This window comes from Sorex araneus, chromosome 4, assembly GCF_027595985.1.
Source record: "Sorex araneus isolate mSorAra2 chromosome 4, mSorAra2.pri, whole genome shotgun sequence".
Lineage (NCBI taxonomy): Eukaryota > Metazoa > Chordata > Mammalia > Eulipotyphla > Soricidae > Sorex > Sorex araneus.
The window spans coordinates 40,798,901-40,817,663 of record NC_073305.1 but is presented as its reverse complement, the minus strand read 5'-3'; the positions used below and the strand labels follow the sequence as shown (position 1 = coordinate 40,817,663).

At 48.7% G+C, this 18,763-nt stretch overlaps 1 protein-coding gene across 1 annotated transcript in view; it reads right to left on the bottom strand.

Annotated features, from left to right (window-relative positions):
• GASK1A (golgi associated kinase 1A) overlaps window positions 1-18,763 on the bottom strand; it is a 47,033-nt gene that overhangs the window by 689 nt on the left and 27,581 nt on the right. The window contains exons 3-4 of the mRNA XM_012934059.2: window positions 1,873-1,995; window positions 309-412 (exon numbers count right to left, since the gene is read on the bottom strand). Of these exons, the coding sequence (XP_012789513.2) occupies window positions 309-412; window positions 1,873-1,995 (227 nt within the window). The remainder of the gene's footprint in view (window positions 1-308; window positions 413-1,872; window positions 1,996-18,763) is intronic.

Genomic DNA, 18,763 nt, shown 5'->3' with positions numbered 1-18,763 from the left:
GAAACCACGGCAGGATCCCAGACCAGCTCCACTCACAGGGCAAGGAAACAACTGGCCTGGCTGCACCCAGAGGGCAGCAGGTGCTCTGGGGGCCAAAAGGCCCTCTGGGTAGTGGGAGCGAGTGGCAGGCCAGCCCAGAATTGAGGGCCAGCGAGGAGGATCCTCTCTCAGCTTTCCCAGGCCACCCCACCCTATGTGAGCCATAGCAGCATCTGTCTGGTGGACTTGGGGCAGCTACTGTCTAAGGCCCCAATCTGCAGCAGGACCTTCCCATCTCAGGGCCCCCGCCCCTCAGGCCAGCCCCTCACCCTTTTATGCCCTCCAGCAGCCGGAAGTTCAGCTTGTTCTCGGTGAGCTCCAGGTTCCCGGCATTATCGATGTAGACCAGGTGAGAGGGATTGTTGCTTCGCACCTGGGGAAGGAACCCAACAGAGATGGGTGGGTGAGGGTATGGCAGAGGCAGCGCCCATGGGCGTCAGGGTTCAGCCAACCTGGCTGCTGCCCTCATGGTCCCCAAGTGCTGCGCAGTGAGCTGACTCTCTGTGGCCTCTCAGGCACCATCACAGGGAGCCCTCCTGCACCTCCGGAGGTTGAGACCTCATTGGTATTAACCCATTTTACAGAAACACAGAGGTCTAGACTCAAGTGCACAAGATCACACAGCTAAGCAGTGGCGGCCGGTTCAGCTCTCACTGTGCTGAGGTGCAGGGTCATCTCCCATGTGGCCAGGGGCAGGGTGTGGAGGGAGGGGGTTGTCTCACACTGCGCACACTCACCTTGCACCCTGGGCACCCCCCCCCAGAGCACACAGCACCCTTTCTCCTCAAGAAGTAGCTGCCATGCACTGTCCCCCTAGGACTAGGGTCAACGACTCCCCAACTTCTTCAGAACTGACCTCAGCAAAAAAAAAATTTCTACCACCCCTTCAAGTGCCATGATCCCTCAGCAGAGAGCAGCTTCTCGGGCTCCCTGTCCGTCATTCCAGCACATGCCCAGTTCTCCACATCTCCCTGCACTCCACGACTGCTGCTCCATTACCCTCTCCAGGTAAGCCCCTGGAGGCTCATGGACACATGCCTCCAAGCCACCAGCCTCCCCTGTCTCTGGCCCTGCCTCAGAATCATCCACTTCTGGGAGCCCCATGAGTTCGTGCTGAAAACTGTAGCCCTCCAGGACCTGCTTCCTGGCTGCCTGTCCCAAGGAAATGCTAGAAAGTTCTTCCCTGCCCCAGGTGTTTGCCTTCTACCAGGGAGAGGGAAAGGTGGTTCTGGGGGTGGGGATGGGGGCTTCCCCCCAACTAATGGTCCAGGAGGTCATTCCCGGCCTCCAGCTTGATGTGGCTTAAAACACAACATGTGCTGACCATGACTCTCCAAAAGTGGGGGGCCAGAGCAAGGCGGGGACACTGGCCCCCACAGGGAGAAGGCAGGCCTTCCCTCCATGCACGGCCTTTCATTCTTGTGCAAGAATGTGGCTGATTTGCCACATGGTCCTTTGGATGGTTACTTATTCTGGTTTTCTCAGGAGGCCCCCTACATTTCTCTGGTCAGCTACAGCCTGTGCACTGCAGGGCCCAAAGCTTCAGGTCCTGTGCTCTGAAAGCCCCTTGGCGGTCCTCACCCGGTCTAATGACCCAGGAAACTCTCTGTCCCACTCCGGCCCCGGTTTCTTTATTTAGACACCCAGTTCTCACACTCGGCTTCCAGGAGTCTGAGGGGTTCTCCAGAGTCCCTCCGGGCAATGGTCCCTGGCTCCAGCATACACCCGCATCTGGTGGGCTCCTTGGAGACCCGCCCCCCTGTGCATGCTGCAGCTGACAAGCATGAGACTGAGTAACCAGCACCCCACTGCAGGAGGGGCTGAGGGACATACCAGTATGTGGACCAGCCGCAGCTCGCCCGGGTTCCGGCACTTCTCATGCAGCCTCTCCGCCACACACGGGTCCTCGGGCTTGGGCTCGAAGCCACAGCAGTAGCGATCCAGACGGTCGTGCACCTGTGGGACACCGTCCTCTGAGGGAAGCTGAAAGCCCACCCACCTCCACCAGGCCCCAGAGAGAGGCTGTCTGGGGGTGCTCACCCTGTACCCCTGAGTTATAAGCGTGATTTCCACCCAATGCCCGTGACTTTGTCTGCTCCTGAGTTCTCAGGTCTGGGGGAGGGAGGAGCTCCTCAACAGGGGAGATCCATGAAGGACCCCAGCTTTCTTTGGGCATCAAAGGCTGCCTTGGTGGGGCTGGAGCGATAGCACAGCAGGTAGGGCATTTGCCTTGCACACAGCAGACCCAGGTTCAATTTCCAGCATCCATATGGTCCCCCGTGCACCACCAGGAGAAATTCCTGAGTGCATGAGCCAGGAGTAAACCACCAGGTGTGACCCCAAAATAAATAAATAATAAATAAATACAAAGGCTGCCTTGGGGACCCCATTCTTCCTCGGTGGTAAAAGGCCTTGAATAAACCCCCAGATAGTTCCAGAGTGGGTAACTTGTCTATGCTGTAACAGGTGAAACCAAGGCCGGCCACCCATCTCGGGGCACTTACTCCTGTGTCACCTTCCACTCATTGCTTCCTTCCTGCAGGGGTTTCCTTCCCACAGGCACAGAAGGACACGAAAGTGTGGGACGGAGGTGGAGGGTGGTGCGGGAGGAGGGCTAGCAGGAGAGGTGGCAGGGAAGGTCTTGCTGGCTCGGCTCTGGGAGCCAGTGTCAGAACAGAGTGACCGAGCACAGTGTCCACGTTGGAGGGTTGGTGAGTGTCAGGGGAACGGCACTCGGATGAAAGCCACCATCTCTGCCCTGCAAAGGGGACGCTGCTGTCCCCATACTTACGCTGGGGTCAATCCTGCCCCCACCCCATTTCCTGCACCCCATGTCCAAGGCCCAGCTGGCATTAGAATCTAGGCAGGAAGCTTGGTTCCATCTTCTCCTGCCCCACTTCCCTGAAGAACAGAAAGGGTGAGTCTGTAGGGGGCAGATGACCACCCCAGCCTCACTCCACAGGGTGGGAGAGTCTGGTCGCAGCCTTGCTGAGAAGAAAGAGAGGGACCAGGAGACTCAGAAGCCACGGTACAGTTGGTGCTGCAGGGCTTTCTCCTCTCCGCTCAACCAACCTGAAGCACAAACCGCTCTGGCTTTAGTCAGCACCAGGCACTGGCCCCCCTGCAGCCCACCCCTCTCGACACACGCAGGGCGGTGGGGCTCAATCTGGCACTCTGGTTGCATCACCCACCATAGCCAGGCCAGGTCCCCATCAGTCCACCCAGCCGCCGGCACTCACCCACAGGTCAAAGGTCTTACTCCATTTCTGTTTGCCTTGGAGAAAAAAAAACTCTCCATAAGTCCCTAAGAAATACAAAATTAGTTCCCTTCAATACAAACCAGGAAAAAAAAATGCCTATAATTCTAGCCAACCTCACAGAAATGGAGCGATAGCACAGCGGGTAGGGTATTTGCCTTGCACTCGGTCGACCCAGGTTCGATTCCTCCGCCCCTCTGGGAGAGCCCGGCAAGCTACCAAGAGTATCCCGCCCGCACGGCAGAGCCTGGCAAGCTACCCGTGGCATTTTCGACATTCCAAAGACAGTAACAAGTCTCACAATGGAGACGTTACTGGTGCCTGCTTGAGCAAATCGATGAACAACAGGACAACAGTGCTACAGTGCAAGACATCTAGAAATGGGACAGTGTTAAACAATCCCTAAGGCCACCATATCTGGCTCACAGCAGGTAAAAAAGGTCCAGCTTTTGCCTAGCTGATAGAACCGGCTGCAGCCCTCTGGTCCTGGCCTCCTGGGCCCGTCGAGATGCCCTTCAGGTCTGTCCTCACAGCAAGTCCCTGTTCCCTCCTTCCTGCTGTCAGCCTGCTTCCATCTCACTCACTCTGTGTGAACACACACTGGCAGTGTCAGCCGAGGGAGCCCCACCCCTGTCACTCATGACCTCTGATGCCACTCACACATGCTGCCTCAGAGTTTGCCCACTGGGGTAAGGGCCTGACTCTGGTCTGAGATCTGAGGCCACTTCCTGGTGGTGATGCGGGCCCAGAACCCCACTTCTGGGACTTGGTTTCCTCGTAGGGATAACGGCAGCCTGTCCGTCCCAGCTGGAGGGAGGTCACATGAGTGTGCCATGTGAGGCGGGCACAGAAGGACCTGGCCCTCAGGAAGTGCCTCACACCTGCACACGTAAAATACCCCAAACCTTCCAGCCACACTGGCATCACACAACTCTGCCAGCTGAGTCAGAAAATCCAAACCAGAGCAGATTTTCCTTTTCTTTTCTCTTCTTCTTCTTCTTCTTCTTCTTCTTCTTCATCTTCTTTTTTTTTTTTGTCTTGGCAACTTCTCGTTTTTTTCCCCCTAAAAGGAGGGCAGAGTCAAATCATGGAGCGTCACGGGATGAACCTGGAGCTTGGTCTTGTCTGGCTGCCCACCCCCTGCTGCTGAAGCTGCCTTTCTCTTCAGAAAGAACAGCCAGATGGCGAGGCAGAGTAATCCAGCTGGAAGTGCTGCCCAGCCGGGCCCTTCCGGTGAAATGATCAGACGGGCGAGTGGGGGAGCAGCTGGGGCAGCAGAGTTGGAGGATCTGTGTTCTTTGGTGCTCCCTCCGGAACTGAACGCTGCTGCATGTTGAAATCTGCACAAAGGGGCTTGGGCTTGGAGAAGGGGCCGGGCTACTGGCGGGAGGAAGATGCCTGGCTGGCTCTGATGAGGTGCGCTCAATCCTGGGCTCACTGTGTCTCAGTCTTGCTGGAGCTGCCGGAACCTTCATCTCCCAGCCAGAGGGGTTCTGCCCACACCCCAAAAGCTTGGCCTGTGTGTGGAAGAAAATGGCTATCCGGCCATCACTCTCCTTTCTCTGGCCTGTAGCTCTACATGAGCTAGGCAGAGGCCTCCTGGAAACGGGGTGGGACCCTCAAAGGTTCCCTAGGGTGGGGCCTGAGAGTTGGTACACAGGGTAAGGCACTTGCTTTGAGTGCATCTGACCATGGTGAGATGCCTGGCGCCACGTACGGATCCCCAAGCATTGTGGGGTACAGCCCTGTAGCCCCTGAATGAGGTTGGTGTGGTCCTGGAAACCCCCAAGCACTACCAGGGAGACCTGAGTGATCTCCGACACATCAGGGACAAAGCAGCACCACATCCTTGCACTCATGCACTGAACCACTGGTATAATTGGCTGAAAGTTGCCAGGAGAGCACCCCCTCAAAAATAAAGATTCTGCAAAGTCTCTTGCATCAGAGGAGAATGCACAGAACAGACATCTGAACAGACATCTGCAGAGCAGTCCACGCTATAAACACGCCCACAAAAACAAGGTCCCTGAAAAGAAAACCACCACAGCCGTGGAGCTGCCAACAGACAAGACTGGGATGTCACCCTTCAGACCCTTTTGGTCAAAGTTTCCTCATGAACCGTAGTGGGGGAGAATATCTTCACAGACACAAAAGGCTTTGTAGAAAATTTCATTCCTGATGGAAACCTCTTAAAGCAGGAATGGTGATGAGTTAGTTTTTTTTCTGCTGATCTTCAACTCTCCTCACTGGGGCCCCTCAGCAGTGGGGTGGGTTGAGATTCCCTCCCCGCCCCCAAGCAGAGCCCTGGCAACCAAAAACATCCAGAACCCAGCCACAGCCATGCTCAGGGGCACTCTCCACACACTCGGATGAGCCTCACATAAAGGAACTGGCACAGGAACCCAGATATGCGGGACCCAGGGCTGAGATCTCCAAGCCTGCTTGGATCAGGACTGGGCCTCCTCCACCCAGATCCCCCATTTTCCAGTAGCTTGGCAGCCACACCCACAAACTGCCCAGGCACCATGTAATCCCATCCAGAAACTATAAAAGATGCAGAGACTGTAAAATAAAGCTCCCAGAAGTGCAACCTCTTATAGTCTAGCCCACTGATATACCTGAAGCAGCACACATGTGTTTGGTTTTAACGTACTTGCTTGTATTCTCTAATATACATTCTCTATCCCTCTCAGAGAGCCCAGCCCACCCAGCCTACTCTCGGTAACCCAGCAAGTTACCGAGAGTATCCCCGCCCACACAGCAGAGACTGGCAAGCTCTTTGTGGTGTATTCAATATGCCAAATACAGTAACAATAACGGATCTCATTCCCCTGACCCTGAAAGAGCCTTCAATATGGCACCGTTTGGAAGGACATGTAAGGAGAGGCTGCTAAAGTCTCAGGGCTGGGACAAATTGAGACGTTACTGGCGCCTGCTCGAGCAAATCGATGAATAACAGGATGACAGTGATACGGTGATCTTCAACATACAGAAATTGCTGGCCTGAGTTTGATGGCAGGACTCAAAACTGTCCCAGTGTGCAAGCCAAGTAGCAATATCCCCTTACTTTACTGTCATTCTGGGGGCACTGGTGAGTGAGAGAGGGAGACTGGTCAGAAGCACACGCAGAGCACGGCAGACATTATCCTGGCAACACCCAGCAACTATTAGAAACTATGCAAAGACAGCAGGTCGCCGTAACCAACCAACACAGAAGTAATATTCTTACACAGACCAAGTGCTCTGTGCCAGAGCATGGAGAAGAAGACTCCCACTTTCATCGGCCGCAAGATGAAATACCTGGCAATAACTGAGCTGTGGGACACATCAAGGAATATGAATATGAAACATCTGATAAATGTGAATAAATGGAGAAACGGGATCTTTCCTAGAATGACTTCGTTTAAAGATATAAATGCTCTGGGGTCCAGAGAAGTAGTACAAGGGATAGGGCATTTGCTTTCACACAGCCAACTCGGGTTTGAGATCCAGCATCCCATGTGGTCCCCCGAGCACCACCAGGAGTAATTCCTGAGTGCAGAGCCAGGAGTTACCCCGGAGCACTGCCAGGTGTAGTTCCCAAAGAAAAACAAACCAAAAAAATGCAAATGCACAAGGTACTACAGGCATTTGCCTTGCATACAGCTGATTCCAGTTCAAATCCCCAGCACCAGGGATGGTTCCCCCAAACACCACCAGGAGCAATCCCCGAGCACAGAGCCAGAGTAAGCACTGAGCACTGTTGGCCAAGACCCCATCCTTCCAAAACAGATGTAAATCTTCTCTATATCAGTGTATATACGGTGATACCAATAAAATTCCAAAAGTTTTGGGGAAGGAGAAGGAAATTTTTTCAAAAAAGAAAAAAACCTGACTGCAAATTTCACATGATTAGAAAAGTATGCATAAGTGTCGGGGAAATTCTTTTTTGGAAAAGAACAATGAGACTGTCAGCATGCACACATACTGCTCAGTGTCTCAACTCTAGCTCCTGAGCTGTGAGAGAAATGAGCAGTTGGGCAGAACATTCCAGGCTCTGGGAGGGGAGGAGGAGATGGGGAGATTGTCCTGAATTGGTCCCTATTGCAACAAAGCGTGTGCATGTGCGCAAGAGAGAGAGAGAGAGAGAGAGAGAGAGAGAGAGAGAGAGAGAGAGAGAGAGAGAGAGAGAGGAAAGAGAGGAGAGAGGAGAAAGTGGAGAGAGAGGAGAGAGTAAAGAAAGAGAGGGAGAGAGAGAGAGAGAGAGAGAGAGAGAGAGAGAGAGAGAGAGAGAGAGAGAGAGAGGGAGAGCAGCTCCCAGTTGAAATGGACAGAATTTAAAAGGGGCTGGAGAGATAGTACAGCAGGGAGAGCGTTTGCCTTGCATAAAGAGCCAACCCAGGTTTGATTCCCAGAACCCCATATGGTCCCCCAAATCCTGGTTGGAGTGATCCTTGAGCACAGAGCCAGGAGTAAGCCCTGAGTGCAGACCAGGTGTGGCCCCAAAACCTAAATTATTTAATTAAAAGTACTGGAAATTTAGGTGCCAGAATGATACCTCTGAATGATGTTTTGACTGAGCAACAGAGTAAAAGAGCAGCAGGTAATTTAAATGAATCTGGAGAAGCGCAGTGCTGAAATCCTGTCAGCCTGGAGAGTACTTGAAGAATGTCTGGAATTAGAGATGACAGTGGTCTCCATTGTTCTGTGAAGGACAAAGGACTTGGAGCAATTGAGAATTGATGTAGGAGAAAGGGTAAGTTGGTTATATTGTTGAGAACACTGAAGGGGTCAGCTGGTCCTGGTGGCATGGGCCCTATGTTTGGGGCACTGATGAGTTAAGAGGGGATGTTAGTCTTGATAGTATCATACCTGTTGTGGAGTCAAAGTACTTAAATTCAAAGTGACTGAAAACACTTAACAGAAGAAAGCGTCATGGTCTTCTCAGCGGTCACCAGACAAGTTGCTTTATCTTCACCATCAAACAGGCTTGATTGCAGAAGGTGATTTAAGCAAATTAAGAACAACCATTTGAGTAAAGACATTGGTGGAGGGTATTGGTCACTTTGGTGGTGACGAGGTGCTATAACTCTGTACATAAATATTAACACGATTGTAATCACATTACCTAAAACAAAAGATGAGAAAGAAAGAAAAAAGGAAGGCCAAGAACAATCATTTTAGATTTAAAATCAAAATGGATGGAGACATTTTTTAGATTGGATCAAGAGTCAATCTCTCTAAAGTAGTATTTCTCAACCAACGGGCCGTTTTCCAAGAAGGTGAAATTCATGTAAAAATGGGGGGAAGTGGGGCGCAGCAGGGGATTGTGGAGCATCAACTCCCTCCGCACAGGGGGCCACAGGATGCAAACAAGGTTAGGAAGGGGCTATGATGAGCAAAAGGTTGAAACACTGCTCGAAAGTATGAGCTTTTCAGTCTTAGTTACTCTGAAGTTAGTTTGTAGAAAAAGCTTCAACTGGTGCCAATAATGTAACCTCACATTGAAAGGAACATTGTTACTAACACATTCAAAGCTGCAGGAAGTGCAAGGGAAGCTATTTATTCAGAACTTTCTGTGGGAGGAGAATGTGAGAAGCAAAGATAATCGAAGAAGGTCATAGGACTGAAGGGTGTCAATCAAGGACAAACCGTAAAGGAGCCAGAGATTGATGGCCCAGGGTGTCCATGAGCTATACGACCTGGAGGAGGTGACAGTGAGCTTGGAAGATGACATTGGGAGGACAAATTGGTTCTTATTGGCAGGAACAGTTAAGGAAATTCCAAACTATTTGTAGCAACTGTGCCAGAAGCAGAAAAGCAGTGGACAACATACTTCAAAGCTGGGACCGAGAGATAGGACAGTGGGTAAGGTGCTTGCCTTACACATGGTTCACATATGCATATGGTGCTTGCCTTGCATATTGCTTGCCCTGCCACCCCATATGATCCCCTGAGCTCTACCAGGAAAGACTCCTGAGTGCCAGGAGTAAGCTCTGAGCACAGCTGTTTATGCTCAGAAAACAAAACAAAAAAATCTGTGGATAGAAGCAATAGTACAGCAGATATTGCCTTGTACGTGGCCAACCTGGGTTCATTCCCAGACACTCCATATGATTCCCTGAGTACCACCAGGAGTGACCTACAAGTACAGCCCGAGCACCGCCAGGTGTAACTGTATCAAGGGCCACTTCTTGCATGTTCCAGGTGGAGGTTAGGGGTCATGTCACACTGGGGATCAAACCCAGGACTTTGCACATGAAAGGCACATGCTCTTACCAACTTTAGCCACATTCCCAGCCTCAAATGCTTTCTTTGTAAGCATTATACATAAACATATATATTCTTAATATCTTATATCCTACTTCTTATAGAAGTAGGATGTCTTACAGCCTACTTTTCCCTCTGGGAGAACCTGGCAAACTACCAGGAGTTTCCTGCCCACATGGAAGAGCCTCACAAGGTCCCCATGGTGTATTTATATGCCAAAACCAGTAACAAGCTGGGTCTCATTCCCCTGAAAGAGCCTCCAATGTGGCATCGTTGGGAAGGACAAGTGAAGAGAGGCTTCTGAAATCTCAGGGCTAGGACGAATGGAGACGTTACTGAGACTGCTCGAGAAATTCGATGATCAACAGGATGATGATGATGATGATGATGATGATTCTTAATATGAATGACATGTATTATATATGAATGCATATGCATCACATATAAATGCATATAAGAACTTTACCTTGTGACTCTCATAATTTATGGTGAAAATATGCTTATTTCCATGGCAGTAAATTGCTCAGTTGAAAGTCTTCTCATTCTGGACTCTGATATGGGCTTTAATTTTGGTGTTGCTGTATCTGGGCTGTGTGATATCAGGCTAAGTATTTTCTGAGATTGATTTCCTAACTTGTAAACAGTGATAACAATAACCATTCTGCATTGTTGTGATGATTCTATAAATTTACCTTACACCAAACTGAACTTTTCCACACAGAAGAGCAAAGATAATGTTTTCTTCTAACAATTTTCATTTATTTTATAATTAATGTGGTCATGATAATGCTTAATACTGTTCTTTGTCAAACAAGGTGTCTGGAGCCTGGCAAACTACCCGTGGTGTATTTGATATGCCAAAAACAGTAACAACAAGTCTCATAATGGAGACATTACTGGTGCCCTCTTGAGCAAATCGATGAGCAACAGGAAACAGTGACAGTGGTACCATGAGAATAAGAATTCAGTAATGTGTTATAAAATAAATGTTTAAGGTAATAGTAATCTATGCCCTTACATTTCTGTATTTATGTTTCAATTATATGTTTATCCTTTAAAATATACTAATTTGAGGGGCTGGAGTGATAGCACAGTGGGTAGGGCGTTTGCCTTGCATGCAGCTGACCCAGGCTCAATTCCCAGCATCCCATATGGTCCCCTGAGTACCACCCCGGGGTTATCCCTGAGCATCACCAGGTGTAACCCAAAAAGCAAAAAATATATATATATATATATTTATATACTAATATATATACTATTATATATATACTAATTTGAGGCTGGGGTGACAGGGCACTTGTTTTGCATGTATAAGACCCTGGGTTTGATCCTCAGCACCACTAAAAAGTATTAAAAAGTATTAATCTTTAAATGTTTTTATAACATGAGAATATATTTGTGTATAAAATGCAAACATTATTGTTGAAGTCAGTTTTCCCAAATTTTCTCTTTCTATCACTGTCACTTCTTAGAGATAAGAACTACTGTCAATTTAATGTTTTTACTTTTAAATTTACCAACTAGATGGTCAGATTTCTTCATCAAATCCCTGAATGAACAATTTGGGGCTCTTCGTGTGCCTGGAGCAAGCAGATATCATTGGGCTGCACTAGCACGTGACAGGGACAATTGGAGACGTTACTGGCGCCTACTTGAGCAAATCGAAGATCAACGGGATGACAAGTGATACAAGTGACAAGTGATACTTTTAGGCATTTCTTTTCACATGTACATATATTACAGCTTATATTATTTTCCAGAGTATATTGCTACTCCTAATTAGAGACATAATTTAAGCTGTTTATTTTTTTCAGGAAACACATGAATTCACTGTAAATATCATCAGAAAAAGGTTTTATTTTTATAATATGTGTTAATAAAACACAATTTTGTATTTTTAAAATGTAAAGCAATGAGAAATGCCAACCCTTACTCATTATTAGCATAAACTCTAAAGCACAATAATAAAACAGAGTGACTAGTCATATAAATAGACCCTTCTCTGGAGCAGAAATGAGCCCAGAAATAGACAGAGACCAGTAAGGAAATAAGCAACATGGTAAAGGCAAATTTTCAGACTGCGAAAAGATTAACTACACGACAAATGGTATGTGGGGACATTTGGATTACCATCTGAAAAATAAACTGTTGTCCTGTACCTTATCTTTCCCTCTCCCCAAAAAAGAGATTATGAATAAAAATATATTTTTTAAAGATGCGTGAAACCACATAGTAGAGTTTTTAATAGCCCTGAAGTGAGAATGGGCTTTTAAAAACATACTATAGTAACCTACAATTCAAGAAAAAAATCTTGATCATTTAAGCAACATAAAGTTTTTCTAAATTGCTATAAAGAAAAGGAAATAATAAATTTTAAATAAGAGCTGGAGAGAGAGCTTGAGTGGCTGAGTATGTGTCCAGCATGTGCAAAGCTCTGAATTTGGTCCCAGCACCATGTGTCCCCAGCACCACTGAGTCTGGGCCCTAGTTTTTTAAATTCACTGTAGAGGGGGCTAGAGCAATAGCACAGTGGGTAGGGCGTTTGCCTTGCACGAGGCCAACCAGGGTTCAATCCCCAGCATCCCATATGGTCCCCCGAGCACCGCCAGGAGTAATTCCTGAAAGCAGAGCCAGGAGTAACACTTGTGCATTGCCGATTGTGACCCAAAAAGCAAACATAAATAAATAAACAAGCAAACAAATAAATAAATAAGTTGACTGTAGAGGCCAGAGAGATAGTATAGCAGGTACGGTGTTTGCCTTGCACTCAGTCAACCCTCCGAGATTCCGGCACCCCGTATAATCCCTGGATCTGCCAGGTGTGATCCCTGAGTATAGACTCAGGAGCAGACCTTGAGCACTGTTGGATGTGGTCCAAATCCCAACATAAAAAAAAAAAGAATATTTACTGTAAACAAAATGAAATAACACTTGAGCCTAGGAGCAATCTTAGAATAAGATGAAAACAATTGCCTAATTTCCTTAATTTAAAAAAGAAAAAAAACTCTTCAAATCATGAAAAGACCAACAACCCAGCCAAAAAAAATAGAGTGAAGAATAGGAAGAGATAGTTAAGAGAGCAACACTCTTACAGCATTGGCCGTTGGCCCCTCCTGACCTGCAACATTCATTTCCTACAGCTGCAAAAATGAGGGCCAAGGCTTTCTCCAAAGTTGGGCAAACCTGTGATTACAAACAATGGGGCATTAGCACCTGCAGAAGCCCCAGCCCCAAACCTGGTCCCTCGCCTCTTGGGCTAACCCTGAACACATCTTTTATTCCATTTCTCAGAATCTCCTGGAGAACTAGCCCAAATCACTTAGAGCAAGGGACCTGATTGAGGCCATCCCCTGCTCTCCAGGATCCCTTGCTGCCTCCCTGTCCACCTTCCCTGGAGTCCCCTTGGAGAGGCCAGTAGACTGGAATCCTGGACACTGGAAGGTTCTGCCTGGGAGGCCCAAACCAAGACCACCCTTTGGGTTGGAGGAGACCTACAGGGGTCATAGGGGGCAGAAAGATGCATTAGGAGACTGTTGGGTTTATCCAGGGAATAAAAGGAAGGGCCAGGAGCAGGCTGGTGGATGCTGAGGCTCCCTGGAACCTGAGTCTCTTCCTAAACAGAAGTGCAGTGACTTCTGTAAGCTAATATTGACCCCTTGTGACCCACCCAAATTCTCTATGACTCTCTCCTTGCTCCAGCCAGCCACTCACCCTCTATAAGGAAGCAGGAGAACAAAGAAGCTCCTTGAAAAAAGGAAGGTAACGGAAAAGTGGCCCATGACCCACACTTCGGTCTCACACCCTGGCCTCTAAGGGGAGCTCTCTGAGGTTCCCTTGGGTCAGTTTTGGCTGGTTGTAGCCCCTCCCTTCTATGACTTGCCTTCCCTTCACTCTTCCTGCAGAATAAAGGCTTTAGGCTTCTCAGCAGAATGCGTGTAGCTCAGGGTACAGACAGCCTCTAGCATTAAGCAGAATGGAGCGTCTTCAGTACACCCCCACCCCCCAGCCCAAACAGACGTCCTGTCTGACCCATTTCCATGCAGATAGAATCAGCTTCTCCTGATGCATTGGAAGAACGGGGCCCATTGCCACTCTTTCTCTTGCTTCATCATTGCCAGGGGCCAGAAGGAGATACCCACTCACTCTCAGCATTAATACTGCAGGCTATTTTTATTTATTTGGGGTTTTTTGTTTGTTTGTTTGTTTTAGCCACACATGGCAGTGTTCAGGGCTTACTCCTGGATCTGTGCTCCGGGATGACTCCTAGCATTGCACAGGGAACCATTTATAGTGCAGGAGATTGAACGGAGGTTGGTTGCATATAAAGCAAGTGCTCTACCCACTGTACTATCAGTATCAGCACCGTATGGTTTTATAAGAGCCCATGTGTTCACAGACAATGCTGCCCTGGGCCCATTGGCCTGCTCAGCTTGTGTCTCACTTATTCCTTCCAAGGAATGGCTCATGCTGCCACTCTACCCATGTCCACTGGGCATTCCCTCTTCCTGGGCATCCTGAGGGTTTTCTACATGTGCTTGTGCCTCTCTGTCTTGCCCTGTTTCTGACTCAAAGAGCATGGCCAGTGTATGGGTGAGTCTACACAAGTCAGGAATTTAAAAATCCCAGGAAAGGGCCAGGGAGATAGATAGGGGTTAAGGCACTTGCCCTGCATGCAGCAGACCCTGGTTCGAATTCTTAGCATAGCATACAGTCCCCTGAGCACTGCCAGGGGTCACTGCTGAAAAAAGAGCCAGGGATAGCCCCTGAATACATTGCTGGGTATAACATAATACCCCTCACCCCACACACACACACACACACACACACACACACAAACACACACAGGAAACAGCCTCAAGCAAGGACTGGGCCTAAGTAAGTCAGCAATCCAGTTTCTTTGGACCTTAGTGGGATGACCTTCAGATATGTTTTGCAAACCCTAATAAAGGTTTGTGCAGGATTGAGTGCTAGCCCCGTTCTTTGCCTGCAGCAGAGTCTGAACACATATAGAACATATAGAATGTGGGCGGAGGGGGCATGGGTCTGTGTATGGTGTGCATATGTGTACAATGTGTGTGGGCATATTGCGTTTGCGTTCAAGTGTAGAATGCATGCTTCAAGTGTGACTGATTTGATTACTGCCCAACAAATGTTTGCTTTTTCTCCCAGTTTGGCTCTGGGCAGAGCATTCTCCCCTCCCCTGGCATTGGGCTTTGGCCCATGGAATATGAGCAGAAGTGCAAGTGACAGGACTTAAAATGTACTTTTCTGGTACATTTCAGTACAAATAAAATGTGCTTGGTTGGGCTCTTGGCTCCTTCCATTCCCCCCTGAAAAGTTTTGCCAGATAGTGCCACTCCTTCAGCCCGGACTTGAGCATAAGAAATGAAGAGCAGAGTTGTACCCAACCCATGGCCTGGAACCACATCAGTTGAGGCCAGCTGATCTATGGACCCCAGAGCAAGAACTGAAGCGCTGGTGTTTTAGGCTGTTACATCTGGGGAGGTCTATTAGCATTATTTCAGCAATCACTAATAGCTAATGCTATGTAGGAGCTGTGAAGCAGAGGGTATGATTTGTGCTAGTCTAAGGTATGAGTCTAAAACTAACATGGTGTGTGTCCAGTGCTGGTGCGTGTTAGATCAGGTCAGTAGAACATTCTGATATTACAAACAGGAAAGCAAACATTCGAATTGCGTAAAACAAAACAAGCAGGGAATGTGCTGCTGAGTGGGCTCTCTCTGGCATCTGTTCCAGTCAGTACCTTGGGCTCCTGTGCTGAGACACCCACATTCTGAAGCCTTGTCTTGGGAACCGAGAGCACATGACAGGGGGTTCTTGTATTTACGCCTTCCACCAATCACAGAAAATTGACCCCATTGCCTATTCCTACTGGCGACTTGGTGGTCGCCATTTTCCAGAGGCCAATGGACAGTAAGGTTGGGACAGCAGTGACGAGACATGCGGGGCCTCACGGGATGAGGGTGAAGCTGGCCCTTTCCTCCCCCTCCCCAATGAGACCCCCAAGTCACCACCCACGAATGACCCCTTTGGCTACTGATCAAGCTGCTTAACGGCCATGATCCCAGAGACTCACAAACGCACAAACTGTCTAATGTTGCCTTTTTGGCAGATCTGAGTGTTGGGGTAAAATCCCAAATAATAATGGGGGTCTGGTGCCAAAATATTGAATATAATAAAAGTAGAGAGAGAATAATGTGAAAATTATCTCCACACAAGTAGGGGGAGAGTGTGAGGTGGGGGTTATACTGGGGATTTTGGTGGTGGAAAATGTGCACTGGTGAAGGGACGGGTGTTCCATCATTGTATGATTGAGACTTAAATCCGAAAGCTTTGTAACTATTCTCAAGGTGATTCAGTAAATAAATTGACTAAGAAAGAAAGAAAGAAAGAAAGAAAGAAAGAAAGAAAGAAAGAAGAGAAGAAAGAAAGAAAGAAAGAAAGAAGAAGGAAGGAAGGAAGGAAGGAAGGAAGGAAGGAAGGAAGGAAGGAAGGAAGGAAGGAAGGAAGGAAGGAAGGAAGGAAGGAAGGAAGGAAGGAAGGAAGGAAGGAAGGAAGGAAGGAAGGAAAGAAAGAAAGAAAGAAAGAAGGAAGGAAGGAAGGAAGGAAGGAAGGAAGGAAGGAAGGAAGGAAGGAAGGAAGGGAAGGAAAGAAGGAAGGAAAGAAAGAAAGAAAGAAGAGAGAGAGAGAGAAAGAAAGAAAGAAAGAAAGAAAGAAAGAAAGAAAGAAAGAAAGAAAGAAAGAAAGAAAGAAAGGAAGGAAGGAAGGAAGGAAGGAAGAAAGAAAGAAAGAAAGAAAGAAAGAAAGAAAGAAAGAAAGAAAGAAAGAAAGAAAGAAAGAAAGAAAGAAAGAAAGAAAGAAAGAAAGAAAGAAAGAAAGAAAGAAAGAAAGAAAGAAAGAAAATCAACCCTTAAATTTTACGGAGAAACTTCAGTGAGCAAAGCTTTGTCTGCAGAAAACAAAGAACACCCAGATGGATAGACGGGTGAGCATCAGAGAGAAGCCCTCAGAGAGAGAAACTTGGCTGTGGGGTTACAGGCAACACATGGAAAGAGATCTCTGAGGTATGGAACTGGATCCTGGGAGGAAGGGGGCTTCTAAGCCAAGCACCCAGCTCCTCAATCCCACGAGCCTACTCTCACAACACTGCAACAGGAGGCGAGAAGCTGGAGGGTATAAGCAAGGGTCCGGATCACTGGAGGTGCAGTGCCACCATGATGACCTCTCACCATCTTACAGCAGCAGCAAGAGCAATGCTCTATGGGCTCTCACTAGGGACAGGCCCTGAGGGAGTCTCCCTGAGCACTGCTGAGTATGACCCCCCCACCCAGCCCTCACAACTAGCTGAGCTAACTGGGGGCAGAGAGACCATCACTCCTGGGCAGCCAGGCCTGGCCCCACGAGTCCACGCTTCATTGACTGCCAGTGAACAAGCTGCACCCGCACGGCCAGAAAGCACCTTCCAGCTCTCCTGAGCATGGCCAGTTAGCATGGGGATCCCACTGCCTGCAGTGGCCCCTTGGTGACCAGCCAGACTCTGCTCCTGGCTGGCCCCCAGGCTCATGCTCTCTCACCAGCTAGGCCTGAGGGTCCAGCCTCTTCTGAATTCCTCCCTCTCTAGAACTTTCTAGGAAGGACTCAGCAGCCAGTCGGGGTTGGGCCGAGCAGGGGAAAGGGGGCATGAGGCCAGCTGAGCCGTGGCCGACCACACACCCCACCTGTGTGTGTTTTGGCTGCTGAGATTTCCACCAGGTGGCTGAGGAGCGCCCCACACTGCAGCCCCAGGAAACGGACAGAAGGTCTCTGTGTGCAGGGCAAAGTCACTGCTTCCATGGCCACTGGACTCATGGGGCTGTGCAAGGACATGTCCCCAGAGCAGCAAGATCCCTCTCCTGCCCCAGCTCACAGACAGCTGGAGTGACCAGTGAAGAGTCTGGAGTCACACCGTCTGGGCCGGGTCTCTGCTCCAGCAGCCAGGAGTGGTTGCCAGTTGGGGTTATACGGACAAGTGAATCAACGTCTATGACATCAGTTTCTCTGCTTTCAAACAGGGAGACTGAGTCAGAGCGAAGCATAGGGGTTAAGGCGGATTGTCTGCATATGATCCCCTGAGCACCACAAGGGGAAAATGAAAAGCCTCTGGACACCGCTGGCCATAGCCCCTAAACCCAAAAGTAAATAAGCAATAAAATTAGATTTAAAAAGAAAACAGGGGTACAGTTTTTCACTGGTAAGGTGACCATGAGTTCTACATGATTCATTCTTCCAGGCTCAGGGAGAGTGCCCACTTAGTCGGAGCTAGAGACGAGGGGTCAGGAAGGAAGCACCTGGGACAAACAGTAAGTGCCAAGGGTTTGGGACTGGGGCAATGGGTGGGTGTCAGCCAACAGGGATGTGGTTTAGCACAATCAGATTATTTGATCACCTTCTTATGGAAAACGGAGACCCAAAGTTCCTAAACCATCCAGTCTTTCAAAGGAAGCTGGCTTTTTATGGGGAGACTCCCAAATGTTGCATGTTGCCCAAGAATTGCATTGCAACCCAGCTTTGTATGGACCAGACACAGCCCCTCAGGCCCTGACTGTGCTCCTGAATCTTATCCTGTGGCTCAGCCACTAATGCCAGTAGGTAGATCTAAGGGCTGGTGTATCTTTCATCATAGGGGTCCCTAAGGAAACAGGGGCTGGTTCAGGGTGTGTCTGTGTGCATATCCATCCCACAGTGAGCTCTACTTGCATTTTTTCTTTTTCCATGTTCCTGGGTACATTGCCACATGTGTCTCCACACTTGACCTGCAGCTAATGGGTTCCAGAACTTGTCAAACCACACTTGTCAGTAGTAAATGACTGGTAGCTGCTAGGCCCCCAGCTAACCCTATGCCCTGAAAGCCTCAACCCCTTTCCTAGGGTCCCCAGGAACTCCAGAGTGAAGTCTCAGCACTGTAGGGACCTCAGTTGGCCCTGGGGCTCGAGCTCTGGGAGTCTGTCCAATCTCACCACTTCCTCTCTCCCCCTCTCTCTTTCATTCTTTTAAAAATTATGCAACTATCTTGAATCTTTGTTGATTCAAGGAAATTATATTGCAAATGGTGAAGAGTTGTAAATGTTTGACCACTAGCTTTCCAGGAACAGAGGGAAATCCTGATTTAGAACATTTGCTTGTTTTCCATCCTGTGAATTGATGGAAACACCTCACCC